Genomic DNA, 16,200 nt, shown 5'->3' with positions numbered 1-16,200 from the left:
ATGATTTCCCAAATCGATAACAAGAATAAGGTTCTGTTGCGGTGGGGCCGAAAAGAAAATACTGCCACTCAAAAATCTCACCGCCCGACAGATTTTCTGAACCGCCTGATGAGGAAAACTTTCAAGCAGACATCCTCACCACCATCAAAGCCACCCAAACCAAGGACGCTCGAAGGTTCTTGGAATTTTCAATCCCAAAAATGAAGCGGAAGCTTGACGCAAACGATGTTCCCTCTCCGGAGGCCGCAGATAAGAAGGGAAAGAAGCAGGACGACACCGCCGACTTCGAGAGCCTTAACCTGGACCCGCGATTGCGCCAAGCTCTGATTAAAGAGAAATTCACCAAGCCCACACTTGTTCAAGCGAAGGCGATTCCACTGGCGCTGGAGGGCAAGGATATCTTGGGTATGTGTTGATCTGAATAGTCATCTTCCGGGGAACACCGGGCGCTGATAAGATGTAGCTCGTGCGAAGACCGGATCTGGCAAGACTGCCGCATATGTACTTCCCATCCTGCAGACCATTCTTCAGAAGAAAGCTGTTCGTATACCTTTACTCTTGTTTATATTGAGTACTTAAGCATCTTTATACTAATCCTCTGCACTGTAGACCGATCCTTCATTAAAAGCGACCACAGGCCTCATCCTCGTCCCTACTCGAGAGCTTGCGGAACAGGTCCAGAATGTCGTTACCACTTTTGCTGCTTTCTGCGGAAAGGACGTGCGCTCGGTGAATCTGACACAAAAGGTTTCGGATGCAGTCCAGCGCACTATGCTGGCTGATTACCCCGATCTGGTTGTTTCGACGCCCGCTCGTGTTGTCACCAATCTCGGCAGCTCCGCTTTGTCCCTGGAGAACTTGACACACCTTGTAATTGATGAGGCGGACCTGGTTCTGTCATATGGGTACGAGGAGGACATTAATGCCTTGGCGAAGGCTATCCCACGTGGTGTGCAGACTTTCCTCATGAGTGCTACACTCACTGACGAGGTGGATACCCTGAAGGGTTTGTTCTGTCGGAGCCCTGTAACCTTGAAATTAGAAGACAAGGATGACCAGGGTGCTGGTGTCAGTCAATTTGTGGTCAGGTGAGATTCATGTCAACCCCATTGGTATTCATGATTCGGTGATTAACGTTGCCTGCTGCAGATGCGCGGAGGACGAGAAGTTCCTTCTAACTTACGTCATCTTCAAGCTTCAGCTGATCAAAGGAAAAGTCATTATCTTCGTGGACGACGTCGACCGTTGTTATCGTGTGAAGCTGTTCCTCGAACAATTCGGAATCAAGAGTTGCGTGCTGAACTCAGAATTGCCTATCAACTCCCGTATACATGTCGTCCAGGAGTTCAACAAGGGTGTCTACGATATCCTCATCGCCGCAGACGAGCAAGAGGTAGTAGGAGCCCGGAAGTCGAAGAAATCGAAAGAAAACGCCGACGAAGCAGGGTCAAGTGACGAGGATGAGGGAGAACCGGAAGAGAAGTCCAAGCGCCGCAAGGTATCAGGAAAGGAGAAAGACTACGGAATTTCCCGCGGCATTGACTTCCAAAATGTTGCATGCGTTCTGAACTTCGACCTTCCCTCCACTTCGAAATCCTACACACACCGAATCGGTCGTACCGGAAGAGCAGGCAAGACCGGCATGGCGCTATCATTCGTCGTCCCCAAGGACCAGCACGGAAAGCACAGGCCCACCTCCACCTCCACCTCCAAGCATGATGAGTCCGTTTTAACGAAGATCGTCAAGCGGCAAGGCAAACTCGGCCACGAGGTGAAACCGTACCACTTCGAAATGAAGCAGGTCGAAGCCTTCCGGTATCGTATGACCGACGCACTTCGTGCCGTAACACGACTCGCCGTGCAGGAAGCTCGAGCCAGAGAAATCCGTCAAGAGCTGATCAAGAGCGAGAAGCTCAAGCGCCACTTCGAAGAGAACCCTGAAGAGCTGCGTCAGCTGCGCCACGACGACGAGCTGCGCTCCGCACGCGTCCAACCTCACCTCAAACATATCCCAGAGTACCTGATGCCCGCCAAGGGAAAGAAGGGTCTTTCTAGTGGAGACGTCGGCTTCGTGAGTTTCAGAAAACAAAACGAGAACCGCATCAGGAAAGCAAGAGAGAAGAATCGCGGCAAGGGCAATGGCCGGAAATTCGCCGGAGTGAAGAAGAAGGTCGATCCGTTGAAGACGTTTAACCGGGGCCGGAAGTAAAAGAATTACGGATAATTATTGTGCTTCAAAGAAAATACCATCATGCTGTTCATTTTACTGTACATACTGGTTTGGGAAATGTAAAAGTTACTTTAAGCATACCAGATGAAGATTCTCTAGTCGTTTTCGATATCTACAGCTATACATGGAATATCTACCAAGAACTGTCATCTGATGAAGCTCTGTAGGAAGTATCTAGTACCTATATATGGTGATATCCTAAGAATTGAATCTGACTTCTCATTGTTCCGAGTTTATGATCCGGTATTTACTAACTGCTCCAACATAGATTTAAATACCTCAGGCACTCGCTGTCTATCCTTTTAGGAAGTCGGCTTTACGAGCTACGAATTCAGACATCCGAGTGACCTGAGAAGGTAGACAGCCAGGTAAGAAAACTATAACTCATAGAAGTAAGCTGTTGGCAATGACTCTATTCGAATATACAAGTTAAGATAGCCCTACAATGGCATTTACCTCACCGGTTTCCCGCGGCGCCATGTACTAATAGTTGAATGTATATACAACCAGGTCTCATCCCATCAAGGGAGAAGACTCAAATACTCCTTCCCGAGCAACCGCCTAAGGACATCCTCTTCCAACCCGTCTAAGCCGAAAGAAAATTGCACCCACTTTCCCTTGCCCGCCTTTCTCGTCCGCTGTACTCGCTGCTGCACTGCTTTCGCAGCTTGCACGGCTTCACGATATCGTTCCAGCTCCTTCTCGCGACGATACTTAACTCGTTCCACTTCGACGTCCCATGGAAGATCATCGGAATCCGTCGGCTGATCAGGAGACGGAGCATGCATAGAGAATGCTAGAGAACGGGGCACAGAAGAAGAAGATGATGCTGCGAGAGATAAAGACGCAGCAGCAGATTGTCCAGAAGAAGCGTGAAGAGGCAGTAACTCGCTATCATCAATATGAGGAAGCCATCCTGGACCTAGACGGATAAACTCGATATCTCTCCATGACCCATTCCATTCTGGACCGGCGACGTACGCCTCGCCATCTGGTCCCACGCCGTCCCAGTTCAGTGCTGGGACCCAGTCGCCGCAACCTTCTAGGTCTAGCCATTTCAGACAGTAAGTTGCGCGGGAGAGTCTCCGCAGGATACCGGCTGCTTCAGCCCAGTTGTTCTCGAATGAAGAGTATGCGTCTGTGCCGCCGTAGGCAAAGGTTAAGGATCTTTGCGTTGGGTGTCGTACGCGGGCGTTAACAGCGTTCGGTGTGACTGTCGGGACGGGCCAATGTGCCAACGATAGGTGGGTTATGGTTGAAAGGCGGGAGAGGAGGTTGATGAGCGAGTTCCAGTTAGTAGCAGATGGAACTGGATGCGCTAGTGAGAGATAACGGAGATTCTCAAAGCGCAGTCCTTGGGTCAGTGTTTTAGGGAGAAGAGTATTCTCAGCGATGGCAGGTTCATCATCCTCGCTCAATTTATCCTCCCAGGACGCTGGGACGGGCTCTTTCATAGTATGTTGCACCGTACTGGGTTTCGCGGACACGATTAGCTCGCTGGAAAGCTGCTTCCAGGTCATCCAGCGCCCTACCGCACCGCCTAGATCCAAGCGGCTTATCTCCAAATCACTGTCCTGCGATATATCGTCTTCTTCAGGCCGATGTTTCTCAATCAGCGGTCTTAGACCATGCATCATACCCCGCAACGGCTGGTCTCTTGCGTGGATGCCGACATAGCTAAGTAGTAGCACTTTGATATGACTAGGTAGGAGTGCAAGGAACTGCCCGTCATATTCAAGATGCCAAGCCCAATGTAAAGCCATAGATTTGAGCAGCATATGTAGCAAGGAGGTTCTTCGGGGAAACGTCGTACCCGGGAGACGATCGAGGCGATATATGATTCTCTCGGCCTCCGCTGTGCCAGCTTCCAGACCGGTTTCCTCTGGATTCTCCGATGAATAGTTTCCTAGCAGCCAGCTCTCAGGTGGCGGTGGCCCAGCGGTCCTTCTCACCCGTCGCCCACCAACTCCGGCGCGGCGGGCATCTGGGCGAGGGCGGGGAGGCGGCGTTTCGGGGAGCTCTAGTAGGTTACGCAGCGATGGATGGACGGATCGCGGCGCGACCGTCCTGAAAGGAGCTCTGGTGCCATCCTCGGAAGGAGAGCTGGACACCTGGGTACGGCGGAGATGGTTGATCAGGTCGTTGACGGATGGCTGCTCAGTTGATGACGACCGGAAACGATCATCTCGGAGGCCAGAGGAAGCTAGAGTATGGTGAGCGGTGCTAGCCGGTTTGGTGAAAGTAGACCTATGATGCTTTTTGGGCATCGAGGAAAGTGTACGGGTGGAGGATAGAGGGGAAGTTGGAAATGACGCCGAGGTGCGGGAAGGTGGAAGCTTTAAATCTTATCGATAAATCTGATAAATCCGCCCCCACTGAGTCACTGACACCGAGTCACTCGTAAGGTAGAATAAGTTTGGGTCAAGTCTTCTTCTAGTGTGATGATTTACACTTCTGGCTGTCTTTCTGCCTATTATACATTGGTATATGAAGGTCTTCATATATCACGAACCCAGGATTCATCATCCATCTTTCCTTCACGTTTCGGCCCTTCTTGGATCCAGGTCTCTACCAAACCTTCTTTTGGATCTTCATCGGGTAGCCCCCTCGAGCGTCTTACGTCTAACACAAGGTCCCTAACTTTCTTGGTGACCTCTTTGCGCAGTTCAACTGCCTCCTTTCCGTTAAGAAGCTCGTCGCTCAACACTCCCACGGGGAGGTCGCGAGTCTCCGGAGCTTTTGCTTCGGCCTTGGCCTTCAAATCCCGCCATCGCCGCCTCATATCTCCAAACACTGCGTCAGTATCAACCTTTTGTCCGAAAGTGACACTAACGTCCTTCCCGGGTCGTGGAAGGAACCGTGGAAACTCGCGGCTCTCATGCATGACCTGGTCAAACCCTTCAATCCACATAGGAACGACGTCAGGGCATTCATTGGTTTCTAGAATTAGTCGAGCAACGCCCCATTTGAAATAGCGCATTGTCTTGTTCGGTGCCTGGTGGATTTTGCCTTCCGGGAAGATATGGACCCAGGAGTAGGAGTTGCAAGAGAATGCGGATGGTGCCAGATGTGAGTCCTCTCCATTAGTGGTGTAGGCCATGGGAAGGTCGGAAAAGGGGTCGACGCAGACGTTCTGTCGACTCCAATATTGTCGCTCGGGACGGGCATTGTGTGCGTTAACGGGGAAGGGTCCTTTCGATAACAATCTGATCGCCTGGGTTACGGCTGGTTGTGCAACACCACCGTAGGGTGAGTGTGCGAGTCGATGGGTGGGCAGAACCTGACCCATGGTGAAGAATAGGGATAAGGGCCTTTCAGTCCCTCGTTGTTAGCCGGGCTGTTCGTTGCGGTAGGCCGAAAACAGGAGTCATACCTGCCCTGAAAGCAGATGTCATGACTGCCAAATCCCCATCTTTTATTCCAGTTCGAGAAGCCAAAATTGTATCGCAATGGTAGGAAACCCCACATGATCGGATCATCCATACTGCTCGTTAGCGACCATGGTCAGTGTACTCTTCTTTGTCGCGAGTAATCAGGTCGCCTCGGCCATTCTGAGGCGCATCGTACGTACGTACACGCTGATATGGTTGGAAACTATCGTAAAAAACGTGAGGTTAGCCATCGCACGTCAAAACATTATTGGAAAGACAATAAACAAAGGGAACAGTACCTGTGAGTAGGCCCTTTGTTCTCTTGGACGGATCACTTCGAGAGTCGAGCAACTCCAAAAACGAGTCGAGGCCGTTTACCTCGGGTCGACTAAGCGTATACAAAAATGAGCGACATAGCGCAGCGACTCCAAATATTGTCGCGGAGGACATGACCCTCCAGGGTAAGGAGGGACATTCCCCTGTTGCACCGGAATCCCTATCGCCCGACATCATGAAGTTATTGAAGCTCCATGAAATTATTGGGACGCTTCGAGCCTGGCGGGGAAGAAGGACGGAAAGGAAAAGAAACCAGGGACGGGGTAAAAAAGAGGACCCCGGATCATCGGCGTGTCAGCAATTGGCATCTTAATTGGTTTTTTTATTTTTAATCCGCGGAGGTTGGAGGACGCACGGACCACGTGAACCTGACCTCAGAACGGGATTTTCGCCCGAGACTACACCTTTAAACACTTGCCCTTTGTTATCGCAACCCCATATTCTGTGGCACACAAGATGTTCAAGGCGTCGTCTCCTCTCTTTTCTGGTCTTCTGTGGTAGGTATTCTGTTTGACTCTCTGTAAACTCGTCGAATCACCCGCAATTGCCCCTCCCCGAACGTTCTTCGTCAACAAGTCCAGAGTGAATTCTAACCATCTCTTCTTATCCCGAAACAGGAAGATCCCATGGCGAATCTCGCAGCCTCAGAAGGCTCGTCAGAGGAAGCGCCTTCGCTCCGTCGATCGCGTGGTAGACACCATCAGCGCCGCCCTTGCACGTAATGGACAGAAGGCACGATCCGTCGACCGGTGGTATCGGGAAATGCCTCGCGAGGAGGAGATGCTGCCCAAGGATAAATACACTCTCTTCGACAAGAAGGAAAAGACATACCGCAAAGGCATTCACAGTACGTTGCCCCTAATCGTCCGTCTTTTGCAATCCCTCTCCACCTCGCATGTCACGTCACTCGCCTGGGATGTGCGGACGAAAACCAGAATAGAATGGGAAGCTAGATATTGGGAATATGTGAGTCTGTAGCTGATATTTTATGTGACAGAGCTGCCGAAATGGACACGAGTCAGCCAGCGCGTGAACCCTCCTGGTTTCTAAACAGTTGCTTGGTGTACTATCTCGAAACACTTCGATGCGAACACTGCCACCAGGCTTTCGGGGCCGAACCTTGCGAGTAAATGCTGGGATTCATATTGTACGATACACTTTGGCGCTTATTGGCCATGCTTTCTCATGAGAGAGCGTCTTAAACTAGAAAACGGATACATGAGGGATTACCGGAGTTTTGGCAACTGGGCAAATCACACCATGACTGTGTTGAATTTCCTTGTTTAGTTACAATCATAGTTACTTTTAGTCTCGAGCGCATGTACAATTACTTGGTTTGTTTCCACGAGATTACCCGTGAACCCGCCACATAGTAAGGACTGGACGCCGCAGTGAACTAAAATAACATGCAAAAGGGCGAACATGACCCGATGGAAGATTTTAGTAAGAATATAGCAGGAGAGAAGACGAACATCGTTACCTACGTGGTAAATTTATCTTATCCAGTTAGCAAACCACCCAGGTTTTGCACGCAACTGCTGCCCCCAAAGCTGCCATTGAAGGAGTCACTGGCTCAGGTCTGCTGCTTCTGTCGCCGATACCATGCTGTTTTGCAGAACCGAGAAATACCGACTGCGATTTGCTTTGCTCTAGATCTGTTGGCTCTACCTTCGTAAATTGCCTTGCGGATTCGATACCCACGGCGGATGTTTTGCCAATCATCTAATCTTTCTTGCCAGCCTGCTCCCCCCTCATAGTATGCGGCATTTTGTCTGGCAGACAGTTGATGTCCTTGTGGTGGCTTTCGAATTAACCAACAGGCTGGATCGATATATCCGTCCGGAGGGTCATCGGCCGAGTCGTCATATAAATCAACCCGTTTGACAAAGTCTCTCAGCCCCGATGCTTTTCTGTTTTGATTGACAGCTATTCTCCATGATTCTATCCGCGGTGTGTTGGCAACTCCACGAGCCACTCTAGGATACTTGCGCTTAGGACGCCGAGGCGTTGGCGGAGGTGTTTTGAATCTGGGATCCCCAAACTGCCGCTTTACATCGATAGGCGCACGCGATGCAGGGTCATAAATGACCCAAGTGCGAATATTAAGCCAATGGTTCGGCAGTAGGGGAAAGTGAAACGGTTTTCGACCTGGCATAAGCTGGTAAGATAGCCATCCAAGTTTTCGGTCCAAGCCGTCGATCAGCCTTATCTCCCAGTTGCTCAAATGCCTCAATGGGATAGTGATTTGTGCGAACCTTGTCCCATGCAGGTTGGCGTTCTTCTTGCTCTGGGGTCTTCCTTCTTTTCCACTTCCTTGGGACGGTATGGACTCTCGTAGCTGCGTAGATGGATATTGATATTGAACAAACTGAACTTGGTTCCGATGCATATCAACGGGAAGAGTAGTCTGAATTTGACATTGATCTTGCCTGTATAACGTTTCTGCCGGTTGTCGGGCTCTAGCAATGGTAGGTTTTGATTGATAGCTTACCACCCTCGCTCTTCTTAGACAACCTTTGTGAGTGCCGGAGATACTGCGGCCACTCGAACCACTCAATGAGCTCCAAACTGTGCTACGCCTGTCTCTATTTATCATCCTTGCTAGAGTCGTTTGATGGGACGAGAACTCGGTCAGCAACTCGGACCTGGGACTCCCTGGAGGAACTGGAAATCGATGCGTGCTATATCTTCCACATTCCGGAACATTCAGTGCCATCTGGGCAGACCAAAGTTGGTATTTGCGTGAATATTTTAATGCCTGAAGGTTTCTTGATTTTCGGTGATGGTCAGTTGGTCTCTGCGAGTTCGAGGAAGCTTCAGAGCTTTTCCTCACTCCCCGAAAGGTAATCTTCAGATCTGATAGACAAGGAAGGGAGTGGTTTCGTTTTGCCAAAGGATCATTATTTGAGATATAGAAAATGAGGTCTTTTCTTGTAAGGACGCAAGCGGACTGATCTAAGGAGAGGAACCTTTTATGGTTGAGCGAGCGCGCCGAAGATTTGCCTGCTTGAATTGTACAGTAATTCAGAATCATTGTGGGTCGTTTTGCTCGGGTCACAGGGCCTACACATGGAAGGTCATCTCTGAACAACTCCTTTGCAGAGGAGACATTCCTGCGCTGTCTCTTTATCGGTAGTTTATATCTCCCAGCACGAGTGTTGGACACATTCTCGGATCGGAGAACTCCAGTCATTTTCGGGGAGGAGTATGACTCGCCGCCTTTGCCTGCGCTTCGGGTGTATCCGTAAGGGGTGTGGATAGTGTTTGCTGCTGTAAGTTTACATTTTCTGAGATGCGTCGGTAGACTTTGAGGGTGCATTGAGTCCTGCTTGCATGCTTCCAGCTCCTTCTGATTAGAACTCCACCAAATCGAACAATAGCTGTTCTTAGCTGAATTCCATGTCGTCCATCGTCGAACGTTCGCGAAACACTTTTGCACTATGGACCTATCGGGCTTTTGTCGTTGGAGCGGAACCCATCCGTACCAGGTCTTTGTGTAGCGACGCGCAGGGGTGTTTCCTCCCCCAATGACCTTTTCCTTGGTGAAGCGACGGAAGAATTTCCCTAGCTTCCAGACTAGAACGGAGACAACGAATATGCAGAATGTCCCAGTGAAGAGCTCGAGAACAGCCTTAAGAGTAATGATCTTTGGGCCTGATATTGGCATGGGAGGTGCGCCTCTAATTGGTGGGTAATAGCCAGGTAGAGTATGATAGAGTCGAGGAAAGGTCGGTGCCATCGGAGGGGGTCTTCAATGATCATTCTAATAACAATATGGGAGTAAGGTGAAGCTGCGGTGGGATTCCTTCAGAGAGGACAAGAGAGTCGTGAATGGCACGTGAGAGTTGTAAGAGGAAGGTATGACTGAAGCTGGCTGCTTCACTTTAGTACTAACCTAACCCTGCTTTGGCCGGTCATGTTCTTCGAGGTTCTTCAATATGGAATTAATAACTAAATTATGGATGATCTCACCCCCAGAGTTCAGATCCAATCCTCGCTACATCCTTCAAATTGTATCCGTAATAGCAGTCATATATTAGCCATAGCGATGGCTACACTATTAGAGTGTTTGCCAATAGAACTTGGCGCTGGCTACTATTTCTATTAAGCATAAGATAATACACATCACGAGGAGTATGTATCCTCTGACTAGCTGAGCTTTACAGGTGCCAGTGATTCCCGTTGTGAAGGCTTGCTACAATATATATCTCGATCCCGTCGGCAAGCACCTAGTGTCAGAGTATATTCTTCAAGGCACTAACAATTAGCAGGAGATGAGTATGGATGAGTTTAGTTACTACCCAAGGGACTGAAACAACAGCTACTTTACTGCCAGGATGCACATTGTATCTCCTCGATTATCCCATAGTATACAAGAAATTCCCCAAGAGGCACATGAGTTATACCTGTTGTGCAATGCCTACATCTAGCATGATAATTGAGTCGGTTGGGATAGCGTTGCCTATCACTTGGTTTTCGCAAAACTACGTTGGAATATTTATGTGGCCCTGGGTTAAACGGTGATAATCGGCGGATCAAAATTTCTTTCACCCTCCGTGTATAAGACTCATTGATGGTGAAGTTGGCTCCCATCAGTCAATAAATGTTACAGTTTGCTGACCAGGCGGACCCAATATTCCAAATGAGAAGTTTACAAGTTTTGGAAACATGAAATCAACTCCAGTGCGCCATCAGGGACGTCATGCTTCCACCTAAATTGTTTGGACAATTCACACTCATTGGGCCAGCTAGATTCCACCAGCTAGAGGTATCGCACCATTTCTGGAAAAGCCAGTGAAAGGGGACACTGCGATGGCGAATTCGCTTAGGTCTTTGTATGTTTTAGGATCGGTAATAGGTCCTTTAATATTATTTTTCAACTTTATTGTGTCACTTTCAAGATATTCAAGTGGCCAATGAAGTCCTTTCCCAGCAAAAAGTGACGTTGTGCTTGGGTCTGAGACAACAGTCTCCGTCCGTGATACAGCTTCACAAAGAAAATTTCCATCGGGCCAACCCTATAGAACGCCGACTATAGATAGGATACGTGTCCGCATCCCGCCACTGCTTCCGATTTTTTCAGGCTGCACTGTCGTTTCTGGAAAAATGTAAACATTCGCCTTCCGTTCTCTAATCCCAGGCAGAACAATGAAAATCCCTGTCTATAGGTGTTTAAATTAGCAAACGCAAATCGCCCATTCACCCAATCAGCTCGCTCGGTAGCCTGTTTACCTACCGCATTGTTTACTAACCCGATGTTCATCACAAACAACAAATACTACTAGTAATGTGAACGCCACATTTCCCTGTTTTCTCTTTTTCTCTTTTGTTGTTTTTTCCGTGAAGTTTGGGTTGAGATCTGATCCAGGAATTCTGGCGGATCTTCCACGTCAATGTCTTACTCCCAAGGTAGTATGATAAATTACGCTTGGATTTAGTAGCCACCACTAGAGTATCAAACCAAGGAAATGCGTCAGTTAATGCTGTGCAGTTGTAAACTACTGGGGAGTTTAGAAAAAACAGGTTCAACAACGTAAGTAGTGAAATCCTTCGCACGGACTAAGTGGGTCTGCGTGGACTATATGTGGTGATGGAGATAACTGAAATGGGGGATATGAAGCAGTGGTCTATCCTTTGTGATGTGAGAAAACAGGTATTGTATCAGCTCCGCGACACCTCCGTTCTTCTCTGTCAGATACTAAGCGATCGGCTTGTTGCCACCTGCGTACGCGCGGTTGGGGGCGGGTGTAATGTTTACAGTTAGGAGCATATCGAGATAGCACCTGCATAAGATCTAGTTTGCCGATCATGGATCGATAGGTATTAGTTGGATAAGGCGCTGTTTACCAAGGATGACTGGCTAGTCACGCCATCAGAGGTTCAACTACCGGCAGAAACCGCAAAAAAGAAAAAAAGAAAAAAAGAAAAGAAAAGAGGGGAAGAACAAAATTAAGAAAAAGGGTAGCGGCCTAGCAATGAAAGGAGGCGACCGAATCTCAGTGTCACACTGAGTATGGCAACGGAGAAGCAGAAGGGTGAGAATGGAAGATTGGGTAGCATCTAGGATGCTAGATGGGGAGGCCTCAGCGGCACTGGACACATAATTGACCAAGTAAGGGTCCGCATAGATTGATCCAGATGCTAGCGCTGGACAAGACCAATTCCAACCAATTTCTCACCGACAAGCAGGTAGTTATGCTGAGTGAACTGATTCGGCAAGGAGTGACGGGTGTTAGTGATGAGATGGTAAATCTCGATACTTCACCGCCACAGAATGACCGTTGATCAATAGTCTAAGCCACCTGTGGCTAGTGGGTCACAGCCCAATCAGATGAGAGAGTTCTCGCATGGTTGAGGACCGATTCACAAGCAAATTCTGATGGATCTTGCATGGCCCTGCAGGCAGACGCAAAATACGGTCCGAAAGTCGGTACACGCAAAAAGCAATGATCTCTGTCGGCCGGATGTTCCGCTAAACTGGGGACCAAGGACCGCCAACCGGGTAACACAGGGTCACAAGCTTGAGACTGATCTACAGCTTATGCCTTACTTTGACCCCTGTCTTGACATGCTGACAGTCTTGGCCCGAATTACAGAAGCTATTCATCCGATCATGGTGTTAGGTGAGAGTAACTGAAGAGGCCACTGAACCCGTGAATGCCTCTTCTCACTTTGCTTTTTTATGCTTATGCGCTATACTGATCACTCAGTATTTCGCTTAAGCTGATCACCATACTTGTTCACTTTTTTCCTTCAATATCAATTATAGTACGATTGCTGGTGCTTCCTTTTACTCAATCACCAGCTTATGCAAGCGGCAAAAATTAGCGTAGGAGCTTCTTGGCCTTGATTTAAGTAGCCATGCCGGTAATCACGGCAAAGAAAATAAAGGAGGACCCTGTCTAGACTTTGTGTAGATCAGACAGCAAATCGATGATTGGTCGATCTACACAAGAAAGGGTGAAGGACCTGCAGCCACAAAGAACCTCGTGGGGACCCACCGATTGTTGGCGTACTCAGATCCGCGGATCTCAAAAATGGGGGATGCTGTGAAGATCCGATCATCAAGGCAGCAGTCAATGGTAGCTTTGTAGCTGTGCAATCCAACCCTATAGAGTTTTGGCTTAGGGAGTAGAGCCGATGTTTCTTCCAGCTGCCTGGTCCGTAGAGTTCATATAGTTCATGAGGCTGAGGTGGAGATCCTTCGGCATTGACAGTGTGGCTCGTTTCCCATACTACTAACCTAGACGGGTAGGGGTGTGCTGTGGCGAAGTTGTTGAGGCGTCCACCGGACCCACTTACATTGATCCTCTTTCAGTATTCTCGCTTTCATCTCCGTAGCTCACATGCTCCATTCTAACTTCTCCTTCATAAATGAAGAATTTGTACTGGTCGCATCCCACCACTTCCGTTCCAGACCCTTCGCTTCCATTCTGTGGGTACTGTCTTGGAAACTCCATCCACTCTAAGAGAAAGCATCCATTGGGCCGGGATCCAAATCTGCAGTGATAATCATGTTTTTTTCTACACGAAGACAATAGGCTTGCATATCAGCCGCCTCGCAAGCTCTAATCACCATATAACCCACCTATAGTGAGACGGCACACTCGCCTCTTAGGCTACAGCTTCAACAAGAGAACATGTCGGTAATCTTTTAGATACGAGTGCCGGTGCTGCATATCTAAGATCGAGATCAGGAATCCGCTGTTGTGGACGTAATAGAATGCGATGGAAATCAATAACGGTAAGTTTATGGTCCTTGAGCTCCGCCGGTGAGGTCGATATATGCAAGAAGCCCGATTTGGAGATCCTAGCCTCATTGCCTGGCAGCTAAACGGCAAGGAACGTCTCGTAGGGAATGGAAAAACGGAGTGCTACCTCTTTGCACCGTAGATGGGCTTAGAAAGGAGGAAGGAAAAAGGGGAATCAGTGATTAATTCTCCGAGGTTTAAGGAAGCAGGCTCACATTCCAACTATACTGAAGGGAAGGAGCGGATGGACAGGCCAACAAAAAAGGAAAAATTAATAAATCAGAAAAAAAAATAAATTAAATGTGGATCAGCGAACCAATGGCCTTAAATTCCGGAGGCGCTAGCGTGGTCACCAAATCCCTAATCTTGTTACATATCCCGCGACTGATCTGATCGAACCTACCGAGAATCAATGGGAGGTCCTCTGTTTCAACAGGTCTCATTCCACTTTGCCTTCTGGGCAAGCAAGAAGCCAACTCCATTCGACCAAAGTATGACAAACTTAGATCACGTTTGTTCTCATTGTTGACGCGTAACAGCAAGACAGCAACAGAAAGAAAGACAAAATTCTGAGAAAAGTAAAATAAGAACGTGCGTCAACCCGAAATCAATAGTGAGAGCCCACATTCCGGAAGTGTCCCACACCAACGTCCTGTTTGCAGAATCTTGCAGGTGTTATCAATGCGAACCCTACCAAACCCTAACAACCCCCCAACATACTCTCCCCATACCGTCCGGTGCTTATTTCCCTCTACAGATCGGCGCCATTTGCTCATTGAGATCTATTGACCTCTAGTCTCCTGTGGTGGCAAACTCGCGGAGTTCATTAGAGTAACCATGGTTCCATTTCGCATTGCATGTATATTACTGCCTATTATATGCGGAGCTCTGTCGGGTCAGAGGTATATATGTCATGGAAGCTGGATATCGTCATGATTCAACCAATTTCAACTTTTTCTTCATCGGAGTCATCTCGTTCAGTACAGCGTGAATCGCATGCTCCTTTGTTCTGTTTTATATCACCCTTTGTTGAGTCCCCCATTCACACCTAGATCGGCGCTACATAAAGTGTCATTATCCCCTCTCAATCCCTATCACCACTGCTACGAGAAGAAGTGATAGTCCAATATGGTCCAAAGCGCTGCAAGAGTCAATTCCGGCAGTTCTAGTCGTGAATACGGCATCACATTCGAATGTGCGCCTCCGTTAGCCGTTCGTCCCGGAGTTCCCTTGACCCTACCGGTGATCGTTGCGGTTCGACCTGTCGGCGCTCCCAGAGACAATTCTGTGCAGCAGCTGGTAGTAAATGTGTCGCTACGAAATGAGTCCGGAACCGCGACTTGTCCCGGACTTACCGGCACCTTGACGTCGAGTGTTCGCAGCCGTCATGGAAACACCACGACTGGGTTTGGAAAATTCGGTCGGCTCACCATCGCGCAGCCAGGACGCTATCGACTGCGAGTAATGTTGGGCGCTGCTTCTGCCAACGGAGTGACGACACGAGACTATATTGACTCGGGAGTCATTGAGGTTCATGCTGGTGCTCCGGCAGCTCAGCGGCCAAGTGAGTTGACAACTTCATCATGGCACGATATACTCTTTTAGGAAGATCCCCTAATAGCTAACTGGCTTAAAGCTCCATCACAAGTCGCCAAACTCCAAAGCTTGATCCCAGAGAACATCGACTTGTCGGCAGGCGATATTGCAGCCTGGCAGCAAGCTTGATCCAACCGTCCCCCAACCTCATATTGCATCGAACAAGAGGAGTGATAGGAGTTACTTTCAATTTAGGTCTAGCATTGATATCTTTCCAGGGGCGTTGTTGGGAGCGTGGATACACGGTATTAACGACATAGAGGGGATTTGCTTTAGTATTGCTCCGCGGCAAATAGTCTAGAAGGTAGATATTTCCTACTGTGTGATGATAATTTCACCAATCCTTTAATCTTTTTTTTTTTTTTTTTTTTTTTTTTTTTTTTTTTTTTTTTTTTCTTTTTTTTTTTTTTTTTTTTTTTTTTTTTTTTTTTTTTTTTGGTCGGGTTCCTCAACCCTAGAATTAGTAATTTCCCTTTCATCACTGGACTGCCAAATATGGTTTTGTTTTGACCTACACTGCACTATAACATTAGATTAGGAATATCGCGTCTATCCCGAACAAATGATTGGTCGGGATATCACCCCGAGGAGCGATTTGGGGGAAATTATTTCCGTGGTTGTGTCTATCCTATCCACGCTCTTGATCCAAGCCCTCAGACCCGCAATCCAGCGATTTTACGGAGTAGACCCTAGGCCTGAGCATCACCAACCAGGCTCCACAAAGTCCTACCCGTCACTCGGTGTTATTGCCCCTCATCAGCCCCTCTGCTCCTTTCAACCCAGCATACAACCGATTGGGCCTGAACATGTGAAAATTATAGGATAAGACTTACCAGGTCTTAGCAGGATAGGCGAACAAACGTCTTGCTATCATCATTCCCACCCGCTTCATTTGAATTGGTAGGTTCCTAGTGAC

General features: G+C 48.4%; 7 protein-coding genes across 7 annotated transcripts; 3 read left to right on the top strand and 4 right to left on the bottom strand.

The window, feature by feature from the left end:
- Positions 1-148: 148 nt before the first annotated feature.
- dbp9 (ATP-dependent DNA/RNA helicase) lies at positions 149-2,461 on the top strand. The gene is made up of 4 exons (XM_032053968.1): positions 149-405; positions 464-540; positions 610-1,088; positions 1,150-2,461. Exons 1-4 carry the CDS (start codon positions 201-203, stop codon positions 2,207-2,209), a joined length of 1,821 nt encoding a protein of 606 aa, XP_031916148.1. The 5' UTR covers positions 149-200; the 3' UTR covers positions 2,210-2,461.
- A 2-nt stretch (positions 2,462-2,463) lies between these two features.
- Positions 2,464-4,514, bottom strand: BDV38DRAFT_240967 (uncharacterized protein). The gene has a single exon (XM_032053967.1). It carries the CDS (start codon positions 4,495-4,497, stop codon positions 2,752-2,754), a length of 1,746 nt encoding a protein of 581 aa, XP_031916147.1. The 5' UTR covers positions 4,498-4,514; the 3' UTR covers positions 2,464-2,751.
- Positions 4,515-4,680: 166 nt separating this feature from the next.
- Positions 4,681-6,353, bottom strand: BDV38DRAFT_36403 (tafazzin). Its single transcript, XM_032063227.1, has 4 exons — positions 5,901-6,353; positions 5,806-5,824; positions 5,604-5,714; positions 4,681-5,541 (listed from the first exon to the last, which is right to left on the bottom strand). Exons 1-4 carry the CDS (start codon positions 6,112-6,114, stop codon positions 4,728-4,730), a joined length of 1,158 nt encoding a protein of 385 aa, XP_031916146.1. The 5' UTR covers positions 6,115-6,353; the 3' UTR covers positions 4,681-4,727.
- Positions 6,354-6,393: 40 nt separating this feature from the next.
- On the top strand, positions 6,394-6,915 carry BDV38DRAFT_280547 (mitochondrial 54S ribosomal mL60 domain-containing protein; the record flags this gene model as incomplete). The annotated part of the gene is made up of 2 exons (XM_032059329.1): positions 6,394-6,434; positions 6,555-6,915. The coding sequence occupies 2 exons, from the start codon at positions 6,394-6,396 to the stop codon at positions 6,913-6,915; spliced, it is 402 nt and encodes a 133-aa protein (XP_031916145.1).
- A 595-nt stretch (positions 6,916-7,510) lies between these two features.
- Positions 7,511-9,604, bottom strand: BDV38DRAFT_280546 (uncharacterized protein; the record flags this gene model as incomplete). The annotated part of the gene is made up of 1 exon (XM_032059328.1): positions 7,511-9,604. One exon carries the CDS (start codon positions 9,602-9,604, stop codon positions 7,511-7,513), a length of 2,094 nt encoding a protein of 697 aa, XP_031916144.1.
- Positions 9,605-13,325: 3,721 nt separating this feature from the next.
- On the bottom strand, positions 13,326-13,941 carry BDV38DRAFT_240957 (uncharacterized protein). Its single transcript, XM_032053966.1, has one exon. It carries the CDS (start codon positions 13,755-13,757, stop codon positions 13,557-13,559), a length of 201 nt encoding a protein of 66 aa, XP_031916143.1. The 5' UTR covers positions 13,758-13,941; the 3' UTR covers positions 13,326-13,556.
- A 215-nt stretch (positions 13,942-14,156) lies between these two features.
- Positions 14,157-15,635, top strand: BDV38DRAFT_240953 (uncharacterized protein). Its single transcript, XM_032053965.1, has 3 exons — positions 14,157-14,179; positions 14,228-15,252; positions 15,325-15,635. The coding sequence occupies exons 2-3, from the start codon at positions 14,817-14,819 to the stop codon at positions 15,411-15,413; spliced, it is 525 nt and encodes a 174-aa protein (XP_031916142.1). The 5' UTR covers positions 14,157-14,179; positions 14,228-14,816; the 3' UTR covers positions 15,414-15,635.
- Positions 15,636-16,200: the final 565 nt, after the last annotated feature.

The sequence above is a fragment of the Aspergillus pseudotamarii genome, assembly GCF_009193445.1.
Source record: "Aspergillus pseudotamarii strain CBS 117625 unplaced genomic scaffold BDV38scaffold_13, whole genome shotgun sequence".
Classification (NCBI taxonomy): Eukaryota; Fungi; Ascomycota; class Eurotiomycetes; order Eurotiales; family Aspergillaceae; genus Aspergillus; species Aspergillus pseudotamarii.
The sequence above is the reverse complement of the archived record's forward strand: the minus strand, read 5'-3'. Positions and strand labels throughout refer to the sequence as shown.

Coding starts and splice junctions, on each gene's coding strand:
- dbp9 (XM_032053968.1), top strand. CDS start 201: ATGAAGCGGAAGCTTGACGCAAACGATGTTCCCTCTCCGGAGGCCGCA. Junction 406..463: donor GGAGGGCAAGGATATCTTGG/GTATGTGTTGAT, acceptor GATAAGATGTAG/CTCGTGCGAAGACCGGATCT. Junction 541..609: donor CCATTCTTCAGAAGAAAGCT/GTTCGTATACCT, acceptor TCTGCACTGTAG/ACCGATCCTTCATTAAAAGC.
- BDV38DRAFT_240957 (XM_032053966.1), bottom strand. CDS start 13,757: ATGAGGCTAGGATCTCCAAATCGGGCTTCTTGCATATATCGACCTCAC.
- BDV38DRAFT_240967 (XM_032053967.1), bottom strand. CDS start 4,497: ATGCCCAAAAAGCATCATAGGTCTACTTTCACCAAACCGGCTAGCACC.
- BDV38DRAFT_240953 (XM_032053965.1), top strand. CDS start 14,817: ATGGTCCAAAGCGCTGCAAGAGTCAATTCCGGCAGTTCTAGTCGTGAA. Junction 15,253..15,324: donor TCCGGCAGCTCAGCGGCCAA/GTGAGTTGACAA, acceptor ACTGGCTTAAAG/CTCCATCACAAGTCGCCAAA.
- BDV38DRAFT_36403 (XM_032063227.1), bottom strand. CDS start 6,114: ATGATGTCGGGCGATAGGGATTCCGGTGCAACAGGGGAATGTCCCTCC. Junction 5,542..5,603: donor GACATCTGCTTTCAGGGCAG/GTATGACTCCTG, acceptor AGGGACTGAAAG/GCCCTTATCCCTATTCTTCA.